Below are 27,999 nucleotides of genomic sequence, written 5' to 3'. Positions count from 1 at the left end.
GCAACTCTTTAACTTCAGATTGTTTTTTTGTTGTTGTTGTTTGTTTAAGCATCTTTAGATATGATTCCTGTTAATATTGATTGATTACATTGTCTGTTCTCATTTCATTAGGTCAGAATTTCTTTTGTGCAAAACCCACCTGTCTTTATGGTATCATAAATTAATAGAATTATAGAAGAAAAAACGCTGGATTCTTAATTGATCAGTGTAATTTTACCACGTGTAACAGTTAATCTGTAGATATACTGATAGATACCTATGGCTTACTTCTGAAGTCTTACACCAAAGATCTTTCTGAATTTTCTAGGTGAGGGTTTTGAGTTACTTAACATAGATATATGTATAACTCCCATTTGAGCCATGTCAGGTTAAAGAGAAAAAAACACAAGAGAATAGGGTTGGAAAAAGAATCTGTTCTTCTGTATCTCCTCAACCTTTGCAGTATTAATTTTTCGTGCGAGGTAGTGATGATCAGTTGCCTTTTCTTACACCAACATCACTAAGGCCATCTATCAGCCTGTTACAGACTGGCCTGTCAGGTTTTTTTAAGCTGTATTGTGATGCACTCACTTCTGTACACCTTAACATAACTTGGACAGGAGAAGTATCAAATACAAAAGCTTTTCATTTGTTTGTTGATTGTTCTAATATTCAGATTTTTCTCTGCATTTGTGTCCTCTCCAGTGTTCCCACCCTTTTCTAATTCTCATGTCTCATAGGCAGTTTTTGCCGCATGTATCTTTTTTTTTTTTTTTCCTATATGCTATGTTTTTGCTTTGGACTTGCAAAACTGCTTCTGCTAATCCCCTCCTCCTCCTTATTCCTGTCTGGTGACTGGGAGGAGGTACTCTTTTCCAGTGGAGCATATTTTCACAGCTGTGGCAGAGGAGGGAAGTGTGATAAGATACTTAAAGGTCAATTTTGACCCCAAATTTAGATGAGGTAAAAATGATTGGACAGAAGCGTAATATCTTGTCTCAAGAGGTCTGGCTGTCATTTCAAAATCAGATAATAATTATGATTAAGAAAAAGCTGTTTTGATAGCCTTTACAATAGACAATAAAAAGGGCTCAGTGTTGCCTGGTATTGGGTTTTGTTCCACGTTTTGTTACAACTGGAAGTTAACAAATAAGCCATAATGTTTTCAAAGAAACTTTAAAATGAAACTCAAGGTCTTTGAACGTGCAGAAGAGTTCTAAATAATTTCTTGCTTTCTCTTGCTAGTACAATCTTGAACGTATTAATAATTGTTTGGGTAATTTATCAGCAGATTAACTAGTGTAAATTATTAAATTACCATGTCATTGTCTACACCGAGATTCTAGTAAACCTCTAATAACTCTAACATGTGCCTCAGGCAGAGCTGTGCATTATGTATGCTCTTTGTAATGAGAATTCATTGACTTTATGAAGCCATTGACAGACATTTATCATTTTGTTCATTAAACTTGTCTGTGACATCCGGCAAATTGATGTTAACTGGAAATATTCTCCAGGAGTTCTGGCATGACTCTGTCATTTTGCCTGAGAGAAACTTTGTATGTGGTGTATCCCAAATTACAAGGGTGAAACTTCCTTCCCCTTCACCGTCCCCCAAAAGCATAAATGAGCATATGACAATCTTTTTTTTTTTTTTCCCTGTCTTCCTTTTAGTGCTCCTTTATGCAAACAGCCCTGTGGCCCACAGTTTGCAAGCAGATTTATCATTGATCTTCTGTAGAGGTTGAAACTGGATACTGCTTTTATTAGTTCAGCCAGTCCGTGCCATGAGGGCAGCTCAATTTTATCACGACTGAACTGTATACAGTGTATGTGACGTAATACAAATCCTCAGTGCTCTGTGCACAGTGGCTCATGCAACTGGTACATCTAAGCCTGTAGTCTGGTGCCTCACTCTATATATTCTCAAAATTAATGTTTCGTTTATTTAAGAAGTGGAGATGGTATAAGGATTTTTTTTCTGTTTTTCATTTTTGAAACATAATTTTTGTTGTTCCTTCCAGTTGGTAAACTTTTTTCTCTTTCTTTTAAGGCCGTGAACCTTATTTCTAGCAATAATTATGTTTTCTAGTATTTGGGATTCTTGACTATGCTAAACACCAGAAGAGGTAAGCATTGATACAGTGTGCGGTGTATGGAAGTTTTGGTAATATTGATTGGAGTTTGTGACATTCCCATCACATGGCATTTAGTACTTGTTTTTAATGGTCATCATCTTCACATTATATTGCTTATTGCTGATTCATATAAAACATAGGGTAGATGACCAAATGCTTTGTTGAAAAGCTTCATAATATATGTCGTAGGGCACTGATTCTTTTGGTCTTTTGAAATTTCAGTGTTCGGAATGATATCTCATTCATTCTGCTCTTGAGCACCTGGTGTGAAAAATATGTGCTTTTAACACCTGCCTGTGTTTGATTCCTGTGGATAGCTATCTCCAGCAACGGTACAGGTTGTTAATAGGATATCTGCCCACCTGCTAGTGTTCCTGTTGTGCTACCTGGATCCAGTTGTATCAGGGATCTTTCAGAGTAGGAATGAATGTGCTAACAGTTTGTGGCATATCAGACTAAAATGTTTATTAATGGGTTAAAGACAAGGTTCAGATTGTAAAACCTTCCAAAAATTGAATGTCCCAAAATCTGTTAGGTAAAATGCTCATCTTGTGAGAGAAAGAGTAGAGCAGTTGGCTCTTTAAAATATATTGTGTCCCACTACATAATAGTTCACTGGATTAAATGAATTTATTGATTTCTGTTTCTTTACTGACACACATTTATGAGCAGTTTCTTTGGCACCATAGCCACATGTCAAAGGTCATAACTTTCCTTCACTGTGGAAGAATAAAAGCTTTCAGATGGTGAATCCCTGAAATCCACACAGTGCTTTATATGTTCACCCATAGCACCTGCATAGAATGATTGTGATTTCATGACTTTATGTAAAATAAATAATAAAAATATACACACTAAAAAACCCCATCCTTATGTATCATAAATTAACTGCAGGAAACTATTTCTCTGCACAAAAGGCAAGATATCTAGTTTGCTAATAGGTATAATTATAAGACGTATGGTATTATACTAGGCTTTTTTTAAGGTCATAGGTTATATTGAGAATAGTTCATTTTAAGAATATGATAAACATTTCTCATGAAGAATTTCATTGCACTTTGGTTTAGAAACAGTGCTTCTTTACTTTTAGAGCTGAGTCAAAGACATATTACACTTTCTGCACCAGAGGTGATATTGGAGGTAGATCCTACTGATAGAATGAAGCGCATTCAAAATCTATGTTCTGTGTTAAGAAAAGCATTTGTAATGTTGACGTTTACTTTAATGCCCTTCATTAATGGTAGCCTGTGGGATTTTTGGTGTGTACTGGATATGAAATTCCACTGACGACATAATCATGAAGCTACTAAAAAAGAAACTGCAATGGAATATAAAGAAGTTTAATCTGTCCAAAAGAGAAAAATCAATCATGCTTTAAACATAAGGTGGCTGATACTAATTCTGAAGTTTTGGAAATGTAGGGATTAGGATGCAGTAAATGCCATGTCTCTTGTTCAGTCTGTGGTGCTCGTCTGATTGGTAACATGGCAGAAAAAAACACCTTTTTTGGGGCTAGATAAGTTATTGAACTAATGTAGTTAGCTGTGATGATTTGAACTGGTGTCCTCTGGGATCCAACAAGTACTAGACCTGGCTTGGATATAAGCAAGCAGGAGTAGCTGGGATTTGGGACTATCTGGGAAGGGTTGTCTCAACTTTTTTGGAGCTATCAACTGGTAGAATAGCTCAGGCCATCTCAAGAAACAACTGACTAAGTCTGAGCTGCAGACTGTTTCTTGTAACTTCGTTCTGATTTAGAGTCATCAAGACGTCTGTGCTAGGTAAGGTAGAAGTTTTGAAATGTCAGCAGGGGTTGGCTCTGTAACTTTTTTTTTCCCCTTTGGCTTTAGTCCCAATAGCAGGACTATTTCTGAAGGAATAGCAGAGCCTAGAGTTATGTCAGTGGGAAAAACATTATTTTCTGAGAAGACAAAAATATCCTTCCCGTCAAGTATCCCAAGACACAGAATTGGCTGCCAAGCTTTATTTTTACATAGTGCAGATGAAACCTGTTGTTGCTTTTCAGTCAGGAATCTTGCTAAAGATACCAGCAGTCACCTTTCCTGGGCTGTTGATTAGTGCAAATGATGGTCTTATTCGAAGCAGACTGGTGACACTGTCTGCTGTTAAACTTACCAAACAGTAATATCACAGTAATACTGCAGTAACAATAGTAATAATAATATATAGTGATATTGCAGGACTGTGGTTACTAAGTTTCTGACATGTTAACCTTTTGAATAGAAATTTGTCATGTCGATATCCATCTCTTTGTTATTAAATATCTATGTCTTTTTAATAATTATTACTACTATTTCTTTTTATACAGTAGGCTTCTGCTTAGCCCTCTCACTGTCAAATCTAAAGTAAAACTGCTTTTTCTGTATTTGTTTTTCGCTAGGAAAGCATGGGAATGTCTACTTATGGAGCAGAGACATGGGATTTGTTGGGGAAGTGGTCCGGGAGTAGCTTTTTCAGTTGCTATTAAGATGTTTCCAAAGTTGGTTGTCCTGTAAATTTTGAGGAAAAATCCTGAGTTTGCACGCATTCAGCACGGCCTTACTCACCTAGAGACACAGAGGGTGCTGTTTGTGCTGAGCATGTTGTTTGGGAAGGCCAAGCTGGGCCTTCCTTCGAAGCAGTCGCAGGCAGCTGTGGACTTGCCTTTTTCTCCTGCTCTGAATTACTGAGGAGCTGAAGTGTGATCTAACACTGCCTGGAGAAACCAGCTGGCATCGAAAGCTGAAGTCAGTGAAAACAATGGTCTAATTACCTGGGGAGGAAGTTTGGGAGAGCAAGTGGGCGAGGCGGAGGTGTGAGTGGCCTCATGTGTCTAGAGGTCAGGAAGGGGAAGAGAAACGCGTTGGTGGGAAGCGACCAGAACTGGGGAAAAGCCTGCAGAGGGAGGCCTGCGGTTGGCTCTGTGTGGAGATCACCATGGGTACAGGGTGGGACTGGGAGAGCGCTGAGGGGCTACCAAAGACTGGCTCCAGAGAAATGGCAGAAAGGAGTGTGCCCGTCGGAGCAACTTGCAGTGAGGACCCAGGAGTCCCGGACTTTTCGCAGGCACTTCAGGAAGGCAAAGAATAACCTCACGGTTAGGGGAGCCCCGAAGGATTGAAATTGCATCACAGCTTCAGCCAGGAGCTTCTGTGTTATGTGACACAACCAGGTTGGCCCTACCGTTCACAGAAAGCCTGTCATTATGTGCTGCTTTTTTCCTCCATGCCTGATGTGAGGCTCTGAGTTTTGGTCTCTTGGGGCTGCAACAAGTTGGGGGGAGCTGTGGTTGCAGCACATGGGGTGCTGTCAAGGATCACTGTCATATGTTGGACTCCTAAAGTTAGTGAATGTTTTGGGCCACCATCTGACTGTTTGTACCCAACAGTAAAATGAAAATAATAATAGAACCTCATCTTGAGGTGTTGTGAAAGTAAACGCATTTCCATTCGTGAAGAACTGTAGTTCAGAGCCCTGCAGAAAAGGCCATAGGGAAGTTAATAACTCTGTCTTCACGGCAGGGCTTAGTAGAGCGCAATAAATAAGGAATGAGGCCACACACTGCACAGAGAAGGGAAAACAAAATATTGAATAGTTGCTCATTACACGAGCACTATTCATTTGGTGCCATGAATAGTGGGGGAAGTGTGATTGTGCAAAGTTGGATTGTTTGCTAAAGCACATATATAAACAGAGCAAACGGACTTACATGAGCAACAACTTCTTCAGTTTCCTAAATGCTGAGCAATTGAGTCTGCAAATTTTCATTGTGTGTGTATACACACATATAAGAGGCAGATAAACTGAATGCTATGTTAGATGGAAAGCTTAGTGGTTAGCTTCATTTATCTAATGTGTATGTAATGCAGCAACAAATGAAATAAATATACTTGAAAATACAAGAGTTTTACATAGGCAGGGTGTCAGGAAAAGCTTTGTGATGGCAGAGTACCTGCCTCCTGCTACAGTTCTGAGACAAGTTAAATAAGTTTATCAGAACTGTCTGATCCAACCAAAACATGGACTGGTGTGTAAGTGTGTATTTAACAATAGCTTTAATTTTATTTTAAAATATTTTGGTGAACAGTGGGTTGTTATTGGCCTGCTTTACTCACCAGTGAAGATCTGGTAGAAGTCTGTAGCAAGACTTGTAAACCTGCTGGTAGTATTGTTTATCACAAAGTAAGCTGACTTAGGAAGCCATTATAACACAGAACTAACAAACCCCACATTTGATTTATACTTTTGACTACAGTTTAAGCTTGTGTGTAGACAGGACTTGTATGAGCACTGAGCTGTATAATTCTCTAGTGTTTTTCAGGGCAACTTTTATTCTCTCTGTGATCTGATTCTGAGGGGAAGTAGTGGTTTTTTGTGTGTTTGCTTTGCTTGGTTGGTTGGTTTTCCTCCCCTGGTGTATGGGAGACGAGCTTTTTTTGTGGTGAGTGGTTTTAGGTCAGTGCCAGAAAGGACTGTGAACTGCAGTGCTGCGTAGAAATTAGCACCTGTGGGTTGTACCTCCTCCTCCTCTATCTGGTCTGTCTATTACTTTCTAATTTTTTCTCCTTCAAATATTTATGTGATGCTCCGGCTTATGGCGTAGAGCACCATGTACTTGCTAGGCTGTAGATCTTATCTGGAGCTATAGGGTGCCTTTTTGAAATGTAGCTCACAGTGTTCATGACTTTCATGACTAGAGAACAGCCCACCCTTTTATTCCCCCCCGCCCCCCCCCCTTCCCAACACATTTATGCAAACAATCTCAAAAGCAGTGAAGTAATCAGCACTTTGCACTTTTGGTGCACCTGGATCCTGTTGGGAATCTGGCTCTTTGTGTGCCTCACCTTCTTTCTCTAAGGATGTTTTTCACAGGCATGTTCAGTAGCTGGAATTATGAGGAAATGTTAAGCATTGTTTTGGCTTACTTTAATTGTTCCTTACCCTATTATTTAGTTGTTGCCGTGTTTGCCATTTTCTTGCTTTTACCTAGATAATAGTTGCCTGGCCTTTCACAAACTTGTGAAGAGGAAAGATGGTGACCACCTGAAACAATAATATCTGTGGCAGAATAGCCTGAGAACTTTAAATAACCAAAGGGGACCGTTTCCAAGGCAGCTAAGTGACCTTTGGATCCCAGAAGCGGGCTATTCATAGAGGCAAAGCCTTTGTCCTGCTTTGACCAGTGGTCAGTGAACTCTGGCAGGCCCCTCGGCTCACCATCTTGGCCCTAGACTAGCAGCTGGTGATTGATTCATTTAACTGTCCAGATTCACATTCTTCTGTCAAGGACTTGTCAAGGAAGAAAAAGGTTCTGTGGAGGGCTATTCATTTTGCTAAAAGGAAAGGGATGCATTATATGATTGAGTGGATTACTTTTGGGTCAGAAGAGTTCCTGCTTCGCTCCATTTTAATTCGGCCTTCAATCAAAGAGAGATTTAGTTTATCAGCACAGTGTGATGCTCATGAAGAGGGACAGATCATTTCAATTCCATCAGTGTGATAGGGCTTTTTTTTCCTCTTCCTTCCTGTGATTTGTTCCTTCCCACTCAGATTTTTTGCCAACAAGTAAATAGATTTTTGTGATCAGCTGATGTAACAGGGTTGAGAACATCAATTTTTATCAACCTTGCACCTAGTTTTAATGTGTAAAATATATGAATATTGTATTTTAACCCTTCTAATACCTCTCATATGGTTGGTGTTAAGCAATCCAGAAAAGACTAAAGCAAGTAAAAGAAGATTAGTGAGTTACCTCTGTTTTAGATACGGAGAAAACTGAGAAGAGGACAAGTTGTACGGGATCCAACCAATAGATTACTTACCTACAGACACCTCAGGCAGCTGTAAAGATAGTAGAAGATATTATCTTCTATCTAGTTCACATTTTCACCTGAAAAACAAAAGTTTGTTGTACAAACCCAGCATTCTCCAAATGGACAAGAGGGCCACCTCTCAATTTGTCTGATGCTGTTTTCAGAATCCCCTTTGGTAAACAGAGGAAGGTGTTTCGTGCTTTATGAAATTTGAATCATGTTTTCAGTTTTGTAGTTAATGCACCCGGAAACTAACTTTTGATTTGCACTATGAAAGTGTTTTGCCAGGCCCTTCTGTCCATCTTCCCTTTAGCTGGGCCAGGTTTCCTTAGCGTTAAGATTTTTCTTTTCTTTTCCTGCTGATCCTCTACATAATGTACTGAGGAAAGTGCTGTTGCTTAGCTCCTTCCACTGGAAATAACAGGCATTTAAGAGCAGATCCCGCCAGTTAACCTTATGCATCTGTTTGAATGAGCACGATGAGCTGCAGCAGATGAAATATAACCTTCAAGTTTCTTTCCCCACTCGTATAAACTATGTATTGTTTTGATTTGGCTTACTGAACGCATTATGAGGGATTTCTGATTGGCTTCAGGCCAAGGTGTTAAACTTCTGCTGATGGAAGTACAAATGCATAATGCACAAGAAAATACAGTGGGACTTCCCCTGTTTACTCTTTTCTCTTCCTCTTTTTGAGGGAAATGGGAGAATTTTATATTTGTTGAGATAAATGAGTGGCTTAAACTATCTTAAGAGCACAAGAGATGAAGGAACTCTGAGCTAATCTAACCGTGCTTAGCTATTCTCTGTTACACTGCTCTATAGATGTGGCAGAAATCTGGGCTAAGTACAACATCTGTTGAGTAGGCCTCCTTTGCCACTCGCAGATATTATTTCATGGGGGCTTGGTGATACTCTTTTCATGTCTGCACTTGCATTTCCCGGGGATCAGTCCCCTTTCTCGGAGCTTGGTTGTTTCAGTCTGGAGCATGATGTTTGGGATGGGGGTACCGGCTTCTCCATGCTCCAGGTAACACAACCTTGGTGCCTTGGGTAGCTTTGACTCATGGCCCTGAGCTGAAGGTAAATAATGAGCCTTTGAAAACCATGGGAATGGAAAATGGCTTGTCAGTGTGTATTAGAGCATATAAGTAATCTAATAAGCAGAGGTATTACCTACTTGTAGAACGTCGCTGTTGGCTTGTGCTGGGACTGGGCAAACTGGAAATCCAGCTCTTGCCTCCCACCCCAGCAGTCGACAACCACAGCAAGCAGCGTAAAATAAGGGGTCACCCTGATGAGGTGACTTCATCTAAAGACATTTTTTTTTTTTGTTTATTCCGCTTGCTTTCGATATGAGGGCTTTTATGGTAAATCCAGAATAAATTTGCAGGTTATCTTCCAGACAGATAAGAGAGTGAAATAAATATACTTAGGGAAAAATACAGGCATTTCCATGGCATTGAAGGCAACGTGATTTTCATCTGGAAGCCGTACCTCTGATTTGTTATAAGGTCCTGCCCTTCCCCACCTCCAGAAATATTGCAGATAAGCATTTAACTAGAGGAATTAAATAGTTTTCAGTAAACATGTAGTACTGAAAATGCTTTTTGTTATTTTTTGTTGATGCGTGAAGTTTATTTCTGTTTTTCCCTCTGCTGCTCTCAAAGACATTCTGAATTTTGCTGTTAGTTACTGTGCTGCACAGAAAGGCTGTTACTGGGGAGCTCTCTGGGCTGTGTAATGCGGTAGGGGGGCATTTGGTGACAGGAATGAGCTGAAGGCGTTTGGCCCTTGAGAGCGGAGGCATCTCTCCTTTCCTTTCCCCACGGGAATGCAGCAATGTTGACATTTGGAGAGGGGGCTGAAGGGCTCGAATTCTCAACATCTCTCCCCAGCGTTTTGCAATGAAATTTTGTGTTTTATTCCAGAACGCTGCTTCTGAAACACTATAAGCAAGACATGCAGAGTGCTTGTACTTCTCAGGGGTAGCGTTTCTGACAGTCTGAAGACTTGCAGCACCGCCATATCAGCTTACACTCATTCATATGTGGAGGGTGTCAGTTTGCCACTGTAAGAAATGGAACCTCTTCCTCTGCCTCCCCCCAGATGTGAGGGAAGGCGCAGTGGTGGGCGGCAGCAGAGGAATGTGTGGGGCCCCGCTCCTATCCTGGGATGCGCTCTGCAGTGCTGCCCATGATTGATGAGCGGGGCAGGGTGAGGGGAAGAGTGGGTATTGCTTTCTACTTAGAGTTTTGTTTTATTTTAGCCAGGAATAGCATTTATTTATTTTTAAAGGTGTGTGACTGATAAATAGAGGTCTTACCTTCCTGCTGGCATCTGCAGTGGCATTCATTGATCAGAACAGGGCAGCTTTAGAGCTTCCAGTGTCAGAGGCTTTTGTTGCATAGTGCTGAAATTGGCTTCTCTGTGTTTCACTGAGTAATTATCACGTTTTCGTTGATCTTTTTGGGGTCTGTTCTTTGAGGAACCTTTGAATCATAGCAGTCAATTTCTAATTTTCCACTTCTATTATTCTATCTGTTTTCATTTTTCTTTTTTGCTGCTAAATGAGGATGGTTGTGAAGGGATATGTCTTTTGTTGCACAATCCTGCTTGTGTTCTGATCCTTCATGTTGTAAAGTGCAAAACTGTGCTGGATGTTCTCCGTGCAACAGTTGGGTTATTAAGCAGAACTAATTCTTCACAGAATGGCAACAACTCCAAAGAAAGGCATCTGTAGGATTAAGCACAGATACTGGAAGGCAATCACTTGGCAAACTGCTGAAGGAAAGCAGTCCTTGCAAGGGAGAAAGTGGTATGTTCTTTCTCCTGAATGTATGCAACCACACAAGTTGAACGGCTTTGAAGCTGGTTAATGTGGCTTACTGTGTGCCTTTTCTGTACTATTTCCTGCATTTCTTGTCTGAAGAAAAGCAGAGGGGAATTCCTTGATAAGTGCGTTAGCATTTATTGTGCACTTCTGTGGCCACACACTATTGCCTGGATGATAGATAAAGCTGAGAAGGGAAAACCCCAGCTGGGAAGCCTTCGGAAGTGAAAAGATCAAGTCTCGTGCTTGTTTACATGATTCAGTAGGGTGTATTAGTTGTACTATCAATAAACTATTGAATATACAGAACCACCTATTTCTAAACCTCAGTCTTTTATTTCTTTGAAAACAGTGCTAGTGCTATAACTCCTGTGGTGATTTGCACGTCTGGCTTCATTCGGAAGGGCAGTAGTGCATATGTATCTTCTGCCATTTATTAAGTGATTGAGGTGGGGTAATGCACTGTGCGTAGCCTTGTGAATAGCTTATGTATAGTTGCGAGAGCTGGAAAGTGCTGTTGTTGCAACATCATTAACTGCTTTGACAAGGTAAAATAGAAAGACTTGTGCGAATTGTTCCTAGACTTCCTTCCTTCAGGTTGGGAGTCTTGATGTTTGTTGTTTTATTGCAGTTCTCCTGGACCACTGTCTCAGTCTGGCTCTAAGAGCACCTGATGGGCAGGATAACGAACTGGAATCTAAGGTGCTCATGAGTTAGTAGGGTGTCAGTTAGGATCCACCTGTTATTTTCTGTAGCACATTGGTGCTGCCTAGGATCCCGTTTATTGTCACGGTTATGTTAATATGTCATGAATAAAAAGCTCTCTCTGTTCGAACGGTCTATAGAAGGAGGAAATAGTGCAGTCTAACAGTCATCCTGTCAGATTGTACTTTTCTGTTCCTGCCTGCATGTTTCTGCCTTTAAAAGACAGCTTTTTGAAGGATGATTATCCATTTCTGAGGAGCCAAATTTCTTCAGCAGGTTTGATGTTCTTCTTAATATACAACAGACATTAATTATGAGCTCCTACTGTTGCTAAGGCTTTCCAAAATTTACGGTGAATATATGCCACCTATGCAGCAAAAGGAAATAGTACATTTCAAAAAATCGCATACATCCTGAATCCAAATGATTGCTTCTATTCTTGGGAAAATGAATTGTTATCTTAGAGATTCCTGGTCCATTGTGATGCTTATTATAATAATTGTGAATCCACAGGTTTTCTGTTTGTTTGTTGCTAAAAGGAGAACTTAAACAGCCAGCCACATGTTTCAATGTTGAAAGCCTGGTGTTCCATGTGATGATCTGTTCTGTGCCCAGGAAACAAATATTTACAGGACTGAATGCTTCTGAGAATAAATGGCAACATTAGGGTTTGCTTCTGCCTTCAGACGTGCATGTAAGAGCGGGTTACATTTTCAAAGCTTCCTCACCAAAGGGAGGCTGTTCCAGAACCAAATGCATCTTTTTTTTTTTTTTTTTCCTGTTGCTTTTTTCTCTGGAGCAGCCAAAGATGATAATGTCTTTGAGGCCATCTCCAGACCTTCACTTCTATAGAGCTCTTACAGAGGGGAAAAAAATTTTGGTTTGTTTTTAATGAGGGAAAAAAACAAACAAACAAACTTGAAACATCAGGAAATAGCAGGAAAAGGCGATTCTGACTTCTTTGTAGAGGGTTAAAAAAATTTCTTTTCCTTATCTGGTCAAGTTTTTTTTCTCCTTTCCTGTCAACTGTCTTCTGCATGCATCCATTTGGGTCCTCCTCTTCTGTTGACTTTCTGCAGTGGGATATATCTGCAGACTTGCCCTTAACACAGTTTCCATTCTGTATCTGGAGAAGTCAGCATACTTTCCTATTTTCTGAGGGTACTGTAGGAAAGAAAGAATAAATCATGAATGTATTTCCCTAAAAACCTGGTCCAGAATAGTCCACTTGACTTCAAAGTTGTCAGGAAGAGATGATATTACATGTGAAAATTCATGTAATTTGCTTCATTTTGAGAAGCTGATGGTTAAAACTGTGTTGCTGTGTGTGTGGCCAGAAACAGCTTTACAGAATCAGCCCCAGTCCGAGCGGTTGGAGAGCTTAGTTACATTCAGTGGACATATTCAGACTTGGTTATTCCTGTACAGAGATTTTTAAAGTGATCATTTGTCAGCCACTGAGTTAGGAGCTTTAAAGAAAGGAGCAGGGAGACATGAAAGTGTTAGGGGAAACAAATGAGATCGCAGCTGACATCTCCAAGGGAACTTTTGTTCAAGAGTGCTTAGGCTGTTGACCTCTTTGCTTCTCCATTTCATTGCTTTTAGATTATAGTATTCCTCAGTACCAGAGAAATAGTGGCTAGTTTGTGACTCTGCAAATGCTACCTTTTTTTTTCGTTGGAGGACGACAGGGTTTCCATGGACATTGCTGTGCAAAGGTTTTAATGCACAGAGAAACCAGTTTGCATCGTGTTTTAAAAAATGTGTTCTTTATATATGAAGTCAATCATTTATTTCTTTATTTTTTCCCCTCTTATCAGAGGTTGGGGAGTAATTCTTAGTGATCTACATCTTAGTTTGGAAATCAGTGTATAAAATTACACTACTTAGGTACCCGCTAGCAAGTTAGCAAGAGCAAGAGGGAGGAAAGGAAAAACTAAAGCATAACATTGTTTCTATCCTTTTCTGTTCCTTTCTCTATTGCACCTCCCTCTCTTTGTTTAGTTTTGGTGGTAGAACTAAGTGTATGGTGGCCTAGAAATAAATATTTTTGCGATAAGGTGACCATAAGTTTTAGCGGAGCAGACTGTTTCCTAGATGTAATTGACTGGTGGTTTGTTGGAGGTGAAACTGCAGTAAGCTCTGCAGTGGAGCTCACCCATTAGCTTAGGAATAAGGGCTTCAAGAAGATTTGACCAGAGCATGAATTGATGATAGCAGAAAGGCAGATGGCCCAAATCCTCACTCATTACCTCATCAGGGGTCTCCTTGGTATTTATTAGTGAAAGCTGTCTCTAATTATCCCTATATGTAGGACAGATTTTGGTCTCTTCAAAACTCAAAACGTGATTTTGAAAGGATCTCATAGACTAATTCATCTGAAAGATTTGCTTCTTGCCTACAACCTGCCAATATTACTCTAGGAGCTGAAACGTGAGGAGTAAGTGGTGTGAAGGATCAGTTTTGTCTATAGAAAACGTCAAATTTCATGACCAAACCTGGCTCATTCATTCTCTGTGCTTGCATGTCTTTCACACTGTAGAAATGGTGTTTCTAATCTTGTTTTTCCAATATCTGGCTTTTTTTTTTTAATTGTCTATGCTTGTATTTTCTGTTGAAAATTTGGAATACTTAAACGTTCATTTAAAAAAAAAAAAAAACAAGTTAAAAAGATTACTAAAAGAGGAACAACCCCCTTTGCTCTCCCTCTGATCCTAATGGAGCAATATGTTCCAGGGGTCTGGAATAATACATACGTCACCTAGAGAATTGATTAGAGGTACAGTATTTCCACAATAAAAGGTCTCTTACCTCTAAGACAAGGCCGTGACTCAAAGCCCATTGAAATGGTGTCAGTATGGGGAGGAATATTTGTCAGCAGTCTTAAACATCCACTCTTTCTGGATTTGTTAACATATCTTGCATGGATGCTAATACACTATGCCAGTAGCTCCAAAATTTGTCATCCCATTTTGATGAGATCCATTCTTTGACTTACCAAAAAAAAAAAAAAAAAAGTGGTAGGAAGGGAAGAGGAACTCAAGTTGTAGCACTAAGCTAGTGGCTCCAAAGAACCCGGATGCAGCTCTGGAGACTTTTGCAAAGCCTCAGAATAATTTTGATCACTGTAGAATATGATTGCATTTTATACAAGCTGAAATTCCAATCCACCTCCTTTAAAATGCCTGCTAGGAGATTCAAAATGTCAAATTTCAAAGAAAAAACTTTGGGATAAGCAGATTAATAGGTGTTCCATACGATTACTGATAGTGTCAAATCAATGCAGCAGTTTGTATCATTTAACCTCCCTATTACTTAATTGTAATGCTCTAAGGTAATTGCTTGAGACTGGACTCCTTTTCCAATACATTTCTGAACTGTCTCCTTCAAAACTGCTGCTATGGTGTTCATACTATTGCAATCGTAAGAATTTTTTAATATCAGTAAAGTCAAAGGGGACCATTTTCTTTTCTTCTGTTTTAATTTTAGGAAGAGAAAATTGGTGTATTAGCTTTACCCTGGAAATATGTTTAACTTGAGAAATATCTGCGAAAATACACAGTGTAATCTGTTTAACAAATAGTGTAGTGATAGGCTAAATGTTATCCTGCTTGCTGATATTTCCAGTATACACAGCAGCCTGTAGAGTTTTTGTTCTGCATGTTCCTCAACAATGAAGACAGAACTTATTAAAAAAGGGAACATTATTTGCACTTCTGTGACTACTTTTCATTTCAGTTTGGACTAGAGGAAACACGACTTGTTATCCGTAATTCCAGTTTTGTCTCGAGTTCATATTTTTCATGCTAAAGTGTTTATCTTAATTCTGGAACTTGTCTTCTTCCTAAGAGTGAGTTCATAGTGACTGGCTTGATAGAATAAAGGAGAGAGAGAAATTAAAGGTGAAGTATGAAAGTAGAAAACAAAACAGAAAGGTAAAAGGAACTCTTTACAGGGTACTCTTTACAGGGATGAGCGCATTCCAGGCAATTCAAGAGAATACTGCTTTAAAGTCATGTCTAACAGTTCGCTGTTCGTACGTCATTAAAATCCAGGGATTAATAGCAGCAGTCTCTTTGTTTCACATTAAAAAGGAATTAGTTTAATTTGGGATTAAAGGGTGCAAAGAGCTGGTCTAGCAAAACTATTCCCAAGGTATCAGTAAGGTAAAGTGGGATGGTTTGAAGACTGGCTTCTCTGACTGTCCCAGTTATACTATATATCTGTATGGATATTAAAGTTTTTATAAACTGATTCAATAATCCTTTATAATATATGTTATCGTTGGAAGTGAAATGATGTGGAAAAGCTTGTTTGATATGCTTGGAAAGGCAATTGGATTTATAAGGCAATTGGATTTATAAGGCCATACTGCCTTTCTTGGACTGGAACTGCGGTATGACTTACGTTAGGCCAAGTATATTCAAATCTGTGGATACTGTTCTGAGGGACTGAACCTTTAAACAACACTTTCTTGTGTATCAGATCAGGATAATGTACAATCTTCTGCTCTTCCCTCCTGCAAGTACGCAGGGGTGTGCAGTGTGTGCAAACAGTTGGAACAGGGTTGGTTGTTATTCCTCCTCCCTTTTGTACTCCAGGTGTTGCTAAACATGTAAGCAAGAAAAACAAACATCTTGAGAGCTCTATTGTATGAGTACATTCTGGTGATTAATTAATGTATTTGAGGAGAGGCACATGATGAGTTTGTGGACGCTACGTGTGTTTTCGACTGAACAACTTCAAATCTTGAATTCTTACTTATTTAAAATGTAATTAAGTAGGTTGATGTTTGTTTCTAAAAGTCAGTAAGGCTATTCTCCTCTTGCCATGTAATTGAGCAGCTGTTGAGGCATCAAAGAGGCTACCTTCTGTAGCTATTGATTATCTTGTCACATTTTTCTCTGAAATACTTTGACTCGCTTGGCTTGAAAAGAACGTAGATGTGGAAGGATGCTAACAGAGCTGCTCCAATACATTAGCTGTTGAATAGCAAGAGTGTACAAATCATTGTCCAACTGTAGGCAATCCAAGTTATGCTGAACCTGTGGCACACCTCAGCTGTCTTTTACACCTTAGGGAACCTCTGGCTGACACTCGGGTTCTGCAGAAGGGTTCTTCAGACACTGACTCTTTCTTACATACCCTTTTGTTTATGTACTAGCTTCATTATCTTATCTCCACAGGTTTTATGGCCTATTGATGTAAAATGTACTACACTGATAAAGCTCTGAAGAGCAAAGAAAAGTGAAAGAGAAGGTGGGAGGAGGTAGAGGGATGGAAAACTTCAAGAGCCTCTTCATACTAGTCTGCTCTGAATAGTCTTTTTGCCTGGGGAAAACATGCTATTAGATTCCAGAGTTTTCTGAAAGAAAAAAAAGTGCTTTGGGAAAAGATCTTTACTGTGGCATTTAGTGTGAGGTTACAGTAAGAGCAGTTCCACTGTCCCCTGGCTGGGCGGGTGGCAGCCCAGCCACCCCTTTTGGTAATTGTTGTATTGCCTCCCTTGCCTGCCTGCTCCTCATGAATATTTTTCCCTTTAGCAAACTCATCTGAACTTCCTCCACTACAGCTGAAGCCTATTTCTTCTTTTTCTGTTTTTAATGAGTCATTGTTCCCTGTCCTCTCTAATATCTCCTTTATATATCTGTAAGACAGCTGTTTCTCTCTTCGGTTTCCTTTCCCAGGACTAATGAGGTCCCAGCTCTTTTAATCATTCCTCATGGGTCAGGTTCCGTTTTCTCCTGAAATCACATTTTTATGTATTATAATTGTAGGTCAAACAAGACTTGATCAAAATTTTAAGGGTGAATGTAAGAAATCACTGTGTTTGTGGTAGAACATACAGAATGCTTTTCACATATAGTTATTTATAACTTTACCCACAATGCTCCATTTGTGTGAAATTCACCTCTGAACTGTACCTACCTAACAGTTTATATGCACACACACACACTTAACTGTATATACCTAACTACTTCATTTAATTTTCACTGACATCTCCTGGATAATTTGGCAAAGCCCTACCCATTACATCACTTCGTGATAGCTCCAGCTTTGTGTACTCAAACTGCTGCATCAGAAATGGGGAGGACGTCTGCGTGTGTGTAGGTTTGCCACGTCTGGATCTGTCAGTGTTCATGTAAGTGTTATTCCTGATCCAGACTAGAGTGGCCACCTGAGTGGCAAATCATTTGGAAATATGTGTCCATATAGCCAGCCAACAGGAATGGCAAAACTCCTTTCATAATCAGTTTTAAGCGTCACTCCTGCAAGGATGGAGGAATCACGCTACACTCAAGGCAAATATGTGCAAGTTGGCTACAGTACTAAAATCTAATACACTATATATTTGTTGCATTTTTTATCAACTGTTTCAGGGAGAGAGTGTCACAAAAATTAGATCAAGAGGAGAAAAACACATTAAATTTATCACATGCTATCCTGAAATCCATTGCTCAGGAAACAGACATAGCTTTTTCTTAACATGCAAGCTTATTTTTCTCAAGTGAAACCTCTTCACCCGAGAATTAAAAAAGGAAAAAAAAAAGGTTTCATTTGCAGGTTAGGGCTATTGTTTAATTCTCAATACTATTAACACGTAAGTTCTAGAAATTGCATAATGGCATTAGGCACTTTTGTTTCCACCTGAGTAGCTCATCTATCTGAGTGGCCATTATCTGTTGAGAAACACGCAAGTGTTTGGTTTGGAGGGTTTCACAATATTTGCTGCAGTCTGGTTAGGTGAAACCCAGTTCTCTGCTGCTGTTTCAGTTCAGGGGCTTTGTCTTCCATTCCTTCAATTCCTTTATTATACAATTACACTTCAGTCTTTGGCTAGTGTCAGCTGGTATGTGTGGAAAAAATCAGCAAGATTTAAAAGTAATAAATACGTAGGTTGTTGGAATTTCTTTTGCATTTCAAGAAGGCTCATTCAGAAAATCACTTAGGGACATAAAGATCATGAGGTAGCCTTGACCTGCCACAGCATCTGGTTTTAGTACCCAGGTCGAAAGTGCAGGATATAAGGGAACATCCAAAGTCATCTGGACTTGTGTTTGCATGAGCAATCTGCCTTCATTTAATTCCATAATTTCCGTCACTTAGGAGTGAAGGAAATGATTATTATTGTTAAAAATAATAGAGGACTGCTGTATTTTAACAACAACAACAACAAAAAGATACAAGGGGTGAGCACCTCATTAAGAGTTTGACTTTATTGTAGCATAACTGTTAAATCTATGTAAATCTGAATTTAAGTACAGGTTTCTTCTGTGCATGCAAGATAGTTTTCAATACATGTATGTCACGGTAGACAGAAGCAGTGTTTCTCTAATATTTAATCATCGTATGTTGACAAGTAATCATTTGTCATTTGAGCCTGATGATGTTTGCCTCAGTGGTAAATGAGGGAACTCATACCTGAATTGAACTCTGATTTCCTTCTGTATGGATAACTTTATTGGGCAGAACTGGGTGGTTTATGCCATCACAAATATTTGTACTAAAAAGTAACTATATTAACATCTGTTCCCTTTACACAAATTGCAATAATTTTAAAAATGAAATACAATTTACAATAATTGTTTTCTTCCTCTGTGTGCAGCATTTGGTATCCTGCAAGTTAAAAAAAAGGTGGGAGCACCAGCTTCTTGGAGTAACATTAGTTGTTTTGTGTTTTTTTTTGGCTATAAACCTGGGAACAAAATGATTAAATAGACTGGAGAAGAGGGGGAAACCTCAAATAAAAAGGCACTTACATTTATTGTGTTCTGCAGGGTTGTTTTCAGGAACGACGCAAGTCTCTTGAGACTTTGTTTCTTATCCATTTTATAGAGCTCTGGCCTCTTAACAGCACTGCTTTAATGACTTGTTCTTGGGGTTCTGAGTTGGTATCAGCGTTTGCCATGAAAACAAGTCTGTTACAAAGAGGTCAGGTTTCATGAGACAGCAATAGACTTGTAAAAACAGATTTTACTGGCACAAATAAAGTCAGAGTTAAGAAGAAACCACAGATTTGCGTAAGGAAACAAGATACAGAAGGAGCAAGTATTGAGCTAAACTGATAAACAATTTATAAATTGAGAATGATTGGGAGATGAACAAAAGTTTTTTTTTTCATTTCTTAAACGACATTTAGTGATGTTAATGAGTTTTTCTGAAGATTTTGTGCAGTTCTCTGCAATTCTGACTTTTGCTGTCATTAAAGATTAAATTTCGGAGGCAATACCTCTGTCCTGCTCAGGTGGAAAAATGTTCTTTAGATATTAGCCTAAAATTTTTTATTATATTTTCTAAATAACATAGTTGAGTCTGTTCTTACTTGCTATTGTGACATTGTTTTGTTCCTGTATTATTAATTTTCTTGAATTTCTTGGAGTCCTTGAGAAGCTCTCTTCTGTCTTTAATCTTTAGCTGTAATGTACAGGGTGCATTGGAATAAAACATTATATATGTTTGTGTGTATATAATATATTATATTATAGTATTTATTATATAGGGCGCGCACGCACACACACACACATTATATACATACATATATATATATATATATAAATAAAAGCCATATACTAGATTTGTATTCTCACACTGTCCTTTTAAATAATCTCAGTGTTATAAGGAAATCTTCGGTGTGATTTTATAGTTCCTCTAGAGACAAAACTTTTAAAAGTCTGGAAGAGCTTTGCTTTGCTGAGACCTTTCTGCCTTGTCAGAACGGTCCTTTCTTACATCACAGGCTGTGCGGTACATCTGCACTGCACAGTGGCTCTGAGACTTGCGTTATGTTGATTTGTGGTGTTCTTATTATACCTTTATTACATTCCAAGAGATTTTATTTTGCAAGTTAAGCAGACTTGCTCAGCTTGCTTCATCGTGCTTTCAATAAATAGGTAATGAATGCAAAGAACTATACTTTGTGTTAGAAAATCTATTCGGAGCAGCACAAGGGAAGTACTCTGCTGACTCTCCAGATGATATGTGTTGTCTGTGCAGGCAGGGATTAGAATGGATGAGGAAGGGAGGAAGTAAGACGAGTTTGGATGCTTTTGTTTTGCTCTTCTGTGGTGGAAAGCTACAGTAGAGCTGGACAGCATCAAATTCAGCAGAAAGCAAATCCCACAAGTTAAGAGTCATGGGAGCAATCTGGTATACATGCAGTTTGCCTTGCAGTGAATCTCAGCTCCGTGAAATTGAACTTTGGTCTGTAGAAAAGAACTGTTATGTTTCTTTTTCCTTCTGATGATTTCTTAGCAACCAAAAGAAGATATCTACTTAGGGAGAAAACTGCTTGAATGTTTCCTCTCCCTGTCCCATCTCCACCCCATCCACCTGTAAAGCTTTTGTTGTAACTTTTTATGTATGTTGTGGCTTTTTTTGTTTGTTTTTTTTTAATTAAGTGGTTAATTAGGACTTAACCATGAGGTTTATGAATCTCTTACTGCTCAAAAGTGAAAGGAATAACTGAATGCACAACGTAGGGAACTGGGTTAAATTCTGCAGGTGAGTGAGTCTGGTGCTCTCTGCGGTGAGGGTGGGTAAGCAACTGGCTGTAGGCTGTGCTGGGGCTGGGGAGACCTGCTGCCGAAAGCCACAGCCAAGCACAGAGCTGTTCTTAAGCACAGATACCAGAGCATCTCTGCGTGTGTCCTGGCAGTCCGAATCACATCGGAGATGCCAGACCTGGATTCCAATGACCATGGTGTTTGCATCACGTGGTGGCAAGTGCTTTCGGGGGATTTTGCAGGAAAGGGTGGTTTGGTAGTCTTGTTAGTCAGCTTTTTTGGGAGGTATCATTAGGACTGTTCATTCCCGTAGTGCTGATGGAACTACCAAAATGCAGTGCAAAAAAAAAAAAAAAAGATTTATTCTGACCCAGGGTATGAAATAGCTATACTAGTAATAGGAATCTTTAACTTACATAGTTAAGTCTATGCTAGGAGTTAGTTTGTGAATGGAGGGGAAAGCAATCAAGTGATGACATGTTTTCTTCACACTCCAAAATCTAATTTATTGATGCTGTGTAGGAGTATTAAATTGTGGGGTAGTGGTGGTGGGATGGAGCATTCATTAAGATGCTTGGTGTGCATCAGTGCTGGACGTGCACCCTATACAGCAGGGCATTATTGAGAACACCTTACAGCTAATACTATGTAAACCAAATTCAATTAATATATAAAATAGAGGAATTCTTTCAACACAAAGCTTGAAAGTTAAGAGATGGGTAACTTACTAATATTGTCAACTACATTGTGTTTTTTTTAGAATTTACACAAGAGTAGAAGTTTACTCTAAATCTAATTTTAAAACCAAATCAGTATCATGGAGTTTTTGCAGAGATTGTTCCCTGTACAATTACAGAGAATGTGAATGCATGTGGAATTATTCATGTTGTGAGTTATCCAAAATGAGTTGCCACTGAATAGATGCTCTTTGTGTTAATTATGTAGTGAGCAGCAGTAAACAGAGCAATTAATTAGAGGCTTTTGTATTCCTTTCCCTTCAGCTTTTATTTCCTGATCAATTTCTTAGGTGTCTATTAGATGGAAGGTATTTATTGATCTGCCATTTCAGCTGGCTCAATTTTGCGAACTCCTGAAGTTGTAAGTGCTTGAAATTTTATAGGGAAGCAATGTGTGGTCACACATGAGATTCATGTTAATTTTCGTTGATATATGTATATTTTTAAACCAAATTAAGTTAAAATAAAATTATTTTTAATATACCTGCAACCAATGAAAGCAGGCGTTGAGAAAAGTTTATAAGGTAATTAGACCAGTCTTTCTTCACATGTAGAAAAGAGGACTATTTGAAGTATTTTGGAGTATTTTTTCAAGTTGACCTATGATCTGGAGTTTGGTTTAGCCGACGTTTTTTCCTCACTTGACTCCTTATATGTTCTCTTATTTTTAGCCATTTCTGCGTTTGAAGTCCAGCCACTTTCAGTTGAGGTTCAGGAAGGTGGAGTAGCTCGATTTGTCTGTAAAATAACAGCAAACCCTCCTGCCGTTGTGACATGGGAAGTGAATCGAACAACTTTACCTGTAGCCATGGACAGGTAAGTAAACTTGCATGTTTTAGAGTGTCATTTATTCTCTGTGATAATTTTGAGCCTGCTACAAGAACAAAATCTGAATAATTGCAATGACAGTACGTTAAAAAGGTTCCATCCGTGTAGTATGTCCACTACTAATGAGACAGTAATAGTTGTGTGATTAGAGTCATGAGCACAGGCCAGTCAGTTGCTATTGTGTATGCAATAAACATAGAATGAGAGAATGTCCGTTGACCTGTGAATTGTTGGGGGAATTGCTGTGGGATACAGAATAGGAGGACTTTTGCTGTGGGGACAGTTTGAACTAGTGGGATTGTTTGCACAGGTGCAATGTAGAAGAATTGATGCTGAACCTGTGGGTGTTTTTTTCTTTCCTTTTTTTTTTTTTAAGGGCCTATGAAGAACTATGTATGTAGAAAACTGAGTTAAAACACTTCATGCTAGGGAAATTCTGCTCAGGGAGACTTGTATTTTGAGTTCATTAACTTGAAGCATATAGCCTGTTCTGTGCTGGGTATTCTCCCTGGCCAGATTGTGATCATTGAACCTACTTCCATCCTTCTCAGCATGTAACTTTTGTTGAACATGTCTAAGACACCTAGCATGCAAAGGAAGTTAAAAAGAGAAACATAAATGTTGAAATCATAGGTGGGTTTATTGGAAATTGTTTGTTTATTATGCTACGGTAGCAGAAATTGCTGCCAAATAAACCCACCAACTTGAATAATATGGACATGGTAGCTGGCTAAAGAAGGCTGGGATGATTGCTTTTGAGGATGAGAAAGATCTGCTGGTTAAAACAGATTTTTCTGCTCTCATGCTGGTGTCAATCAGGGAATCCCGCCTGTAGTTGAGGAATGGAGAGAGGTGAGTCATGTATAGAGAGTGTTTTTTGAGTCTCCAGCCTGCTGTTCCCAGGTCAGTGTAGTAACGGCTGTTTATAAACCAAATACTCCTTTCACTGGCGGAACATTTATCTACATTTCTTTTTTGTTTCTTTGACAGAATAACTGCTCTACCTACAGGAGTTCTTCAGATCTATGGTGTTGAACAGAAGGATGCTGGGAACTATCGATGTGTTGCCACGACAATAGCCAATAGACGTAAGAGCACTGAGGCAACACTGAGTGTTATTCCAGGTACTCAGCATGTGAGATTTTTCCACGATATTTTAGTTGTCTTAGTACTGTAGCAAAAACACTTACTTGCAGTGAAGGGCTGTAACTGCCCTCTAAACCACTCACCAAAGTAATAATTTTACTTACTTATATCTCGTGGCTAAAATATTGTTCAAGATGTATTTCAGTAATTGTAAAAAAATAAATATAGATTTGATGTATATTTAACTTTAAGCATCCTTTAAAAATATATATAATTAAGCTTTTGTTTAATTGCCCTCACTTTCTTTGTTCTTTTTTTTTAATTATTATTTTTATTTTTCTCCAAAGCTTCAGATTTGAAGCCTTTTCACAAGCCAGCTATTATAGCTGGTCCTCAAAACATTACGGCATCTCTTCATCAAACTGTCATACTGGAGTGCGTAGCCACAGGGAATCCAAAGCCAATCATCTCATGGAGCCGGTTAGGTAGGTCTTAAAATTACAGCATACAACATTAAGCCTGTGGAGAGGAAGTGTAACTGGAAAGAAAGGATTTCAGCAATTAGGTTACTGTTCTGAGGCTTCATGTAGTAGGCAATGATTTGTAGGTTAGGGTAGGATAAGTGGAACGCTTTGTCACATACTTCCATACTGCTGTAGAGAACCCCTGAGGTTTCCTGAGGTTTGCCTGCTTCTGTTATCAGTCCTGAACTGCCTCCAGTACATTATGGACAGGGTGCCAGGCCGGGCAGTGACCTCCAGGAACCTGTGAATCAGAATAGAATCACTGGTAAGTTAGGGCAGATTGGAGTGACTGCATCCTACAAAACTATCCTGTAAATGTTTCTTCCCCTATTCTTCTTAGAAGCAGCATGTGAATGGGATTTGGACGTTGTATTAATGGGCTGTTCAGACCCTGGATTGCCTTAGAGCCCAAGTAATCTGACTGGAAGGGGAAAAAGAAGAGAGGGAATGCAATAGGAGTAAGAATTTTCATCAGTGGAACCCCTTTTTGCTATGCAAATTGCCTCTGTTTTCACGTCTTGTTATACGTACCTAAATGTGAAAGTCAAGACTATACCTGTAGAAGCAAATTGTCAAAAGTTTTCCTACCTTTTATTTCTAAAAGTGGGAGAAATAACTGTGTTTCCTGGCTGATTCAGTAGCTCTTGTGGACAAACAAGTTTTATTTTTTAAAAAAATCGCGCGACAGTTAGCTTAAGGGTTTTTTCCTTAGAAAAATAAAATATATGGTAATCAAAAATGTTTATTTTATCCCCAGCATAATTCAGATGGAGGTGGATGATCCCTGTTGGTAGTGATGAACTGAATCTTGGTGCAAGACAGGTGGGGAGGGTAACTGGGAAAATGGCATTAGTTTTTAGCTGTGATGGAGAGTATCAGATACATCGACTTACTAAGTGGAGTAACCTAACTGTCTGAATGGTCAGATAACTAAGAGTTAAGCTCAAAGCAAATACAAAATGGCAATCTCTGAAAACTCATCTGAGATTTTTCTTTACATTTTTTGATCTTTAAACTCAAATCCATGCCATTACTATTTAGGCAACCTTATTCAGATCGGTTATTGGAATACATTGAGCAACTTCCTAACCATACTTCTCCCACTGTCTCAAATAGACCATAAGTCCATTGATGTCTTCAATACTCGTGTCCTTGGAAATGGGAACCTCATGATCTCTGACGTGAAGGTGCAGCATGCAGGCGTGTATGTCTGTCGAGCCACTATTCCTGGCACACGAAACTTCACAGTAGCAATGGCAACTGTCACTGTGCTGGGTGAGCGTGCTTTGACTTCTGCTTTGTTTCAACATCTTGCTTCTGTCTTGAGCTGTGCTTTGGAGGGGGTTGGATTTAGGGAGGTTGCCAAGGTGAAACGGATCATAGATCTGTGGCTGCATTCTTTTGTCACTTACATGAGATGCGCCAGGCATTCAACATTTGAGTTATAAACTAATAGTTCATTTGCACTTAGAGATAGACAGGTGCAGTGTTTCATCTGGGAAGGTTGACTTCCAAAACAAAATCTAGTGACAAAGTAAAAATAAGTAATACACCTGTGTGAGTCAGTAGAAGTTTGTTGTAGACTGGAGTTTGATTTATTGTTTGTATTTATAAATGCAAAATCAAAAATGTGTAGTAATGTTGCTTTTTGTGGAGGGAGTATGTGTTTTTAAACATGCTTTGTTCACGTGAAATGTGCTTTCTGCGTGGGTATATTTATGCTTGAGTGGCCTGAGGAGAGAGGGGCTTGTGTGTGGGAAAGTTCGTTCTTAGTCTGACTGTCCTGGCATTTATGTGGGCTTGATTTTTTTTTTTTTGCTTGTTACTTACCTGTAGCTCCACCTTCATTTGTGGAATGGCCAGAAAGTTTAACAAGGCCTAGAGCTGGTACTGCTCGTTTTGCCTGTCAGGCAGAAGGAATTCCTGCCCCCAAAATTTCATGGCTGAAAAATGGAAGGAGGATACACTCCAATGGTAGAATAAAAATGTACAACAGGTAAGATGTCCATTGCTGTATGAGAGGTGTGCCTGTGAAGAATACAGTTCTTATGAAAGGATGAGATTCCAGTAACTAAATATAGCCAAACAAGATATAACTCAAGTAAACAAAATTAAGTGTAACATTATGGACACTTCACAGGCGGCAGGAATGCAAGTTAGCCAATACCTAGAATCCTCAATGAAGATTTTGTGTTCTCTGCATTACCAGGGAGGAAACTCCAGTGGTTTCACAATGGAGTTATTCTAGATTTACAGTAGTGTAGTACAGACCAGAATCTTGCAAGTTGTTTGAGGCCTATTTCACTCCTGTGTAGCGAACAGCTCATATTAAAGAGTTGGTTAAGAAATGACAATCCTAAGGTTGTGCTATTTGCAGGGAGCAATAGAATAGGCTTATTTTCACTGTGCCTGGCTTTGCAGGCCTAAACACGAATACTGACATGGCAGGTTTTGAGTAACACTACAGGTTGCTAAATTTCACAACAGCATATTAATTTCTAATTGAAAAGTTTTTGAAGTACAAATCATTTAAACTCGTGAAATAGAGAAAATGTAACTGTTGTTGCATTCTATAGAGCTACGTTTATTCAAGATGTAAGCTTTTCTTTTTTCCTTTTGTTCTTCCTTTTGAATTCAGTAAATTGGTGATTAACCAGATCATTCCTGAAGATGATGCCATTTATCAGTGCATGGCTGAGAACAGTCAGGGATCTGTGCTCTCCAGGGCCAGGCTTACTGTAGTTATGTCAGAAGACAGACCCAGCGCACCTTATAATGTCCATGCTGAAACAATGTCAAGCTCAGCAATCCTGCTAGCGTGGGAGAGGCCGCTGTATAATTCAGACAAAGTGATTGCATACTCTGTGCATTACATGAAAGCGGAAGGTAAGCAGTTTAATTTCATTTGTTTCCATATACTATTATATACTTATATGTGGTAAGAACTTGAATGTCTGTCCAAGAGGTGCCAAATTTGAATGGCTGATGACCAGGGCTTCATCAGAGCATAACAGCATAAAAATCCATATTGTAACCAACAGACATGCATGGGCAAAAATGCTTTTGCCAACTCATCTCGTTTGTGGGACTGATTGCTCTTCTAACTCAGCTTTGTCTCATCATTCCAGTGAACAGATTTTGAAGTCAGCAATGGGCTTTAAAAGTTGGGACCTCCCTAGTGATGTCTGGGTTTCCCTCAATTTGTCCTCAGGGGGAAATTCTGCCTAGCTCTCTTCCATGTGTTTGCTTGGCTAGGAAGGACAGAGCATATACCAGAGTCCTGGAGGCTTACAGTGTTGACATTTTCACTAGATTCAGCTCTTCTGTCTATATCCCCCAGTTCTTGTGACTTGACAGATTTCCATGTGTTTTGGAGTAGAATAATTGACATGTTATTGGCTTTAGCTATTATCTCTTAGAATATTGACTTAGTGAGAAAATTTGCTCTCCTTTCACCCCTTGCTCTCCTACAATGAGAAATATATATTCGGACTTTCAAAATATGTGGAAATAGCCATGAGCTATTTGCTGTAGCCTCTTAAATATTATATAAATTCCTATGTAACAGGGAATGGATAATTAAAAGAAAAATGAATAACTAGACATTTATAATCATTTAGTGTTATGTGATTCCTTTAAGTTAAGGAAATCTTTAGGGTGATAGAAAACAGGCATTGTTCATAAGTAAGAGAAGTGACTGCCGAAGGACCTGAAATTTTGTTTGGTGTGTGGCTTAAACTAAGTTGTAATGCAGTTCTGTTTTCTAGGAGGACTGATTTCTTTTTTCATTTCTATTCAGTAACTAGTTTATTCAAGGACAGGACTGCAGATGCTCAGCTCTGTGTGGAATACC

General features: G+C 39.1%; 1 protein-coding gene and 1 long non-coding RNA gene across 4 annotated transcripts in view; one reads left to right on the top strand and one right to left on the bottom strand.

Moving 5' to 3' along the window:
• The window catches only part of PRTG (protogenin), an 80,189-nt gene that overhangs the window by 10,293 nt on the left and 41,897 nt on the right, over positions 1–27,999 (top strand). For 2 of the 3 annotated variants that reach the window (XM_080551724.1, XM_080551725.1), the window contains 6 exons: positions 22,380–22,524; positions 23,527–23,660; positions 23,970–24,107; positions 25,263–25,421; positions 25,983–26,142; positions 26,785–27,032. In XM_080551724.1, coding sequence (XP_080407850.1) covers positions 22,380–22,524; positions 23,527–23,660; positions 23,970–24,107; positions 25,263–25,421; positions 25,983–26,142; positions 26,785–27,032 — 984 coding nt within the window. Of the gene's footprint in view, positions 1–12,624; positions 13,909–22,379; positions 22,525–23,526; positions 23,661–23,969; positions 24,108–25,262; positions 25,422–25,982; positions 26,143–26,784; positions 27,033–27,999 lie in introns of those variants that run through there. The other variant, XM_080551726.1, reaches the window with a different exon arrangement.
• On the bottom strand, positions 5–22,366 carry LOC308176254. The gene is made up of 2 exons (XR_013938178.1): positions 19,229–22,366; positions 5–12,632 (listed from the first exon to the last, which is right to left on the bottom strand). It is a non-coding gene; the product is annotated as an uncharacterized lncRNA (long non-coding RNA).

Source organism: Anser brachyrhynchus, assembly GCF_964034855.1.
Source record: "Anser brachyrhynchus genome assembly, chromosome: 11".
NCBI classification, from domain to species: Eukaryota; Metazoa; Chordata; class Aves; order Anseriformes; family Anatidae; genus Anser; species Anser brachyrhynchus.
The sequence above is the reverse complement of the archived record's forward strand: the minus strand, read 5'-3'. Positions and strand labels throughout refer to the sequence as shown.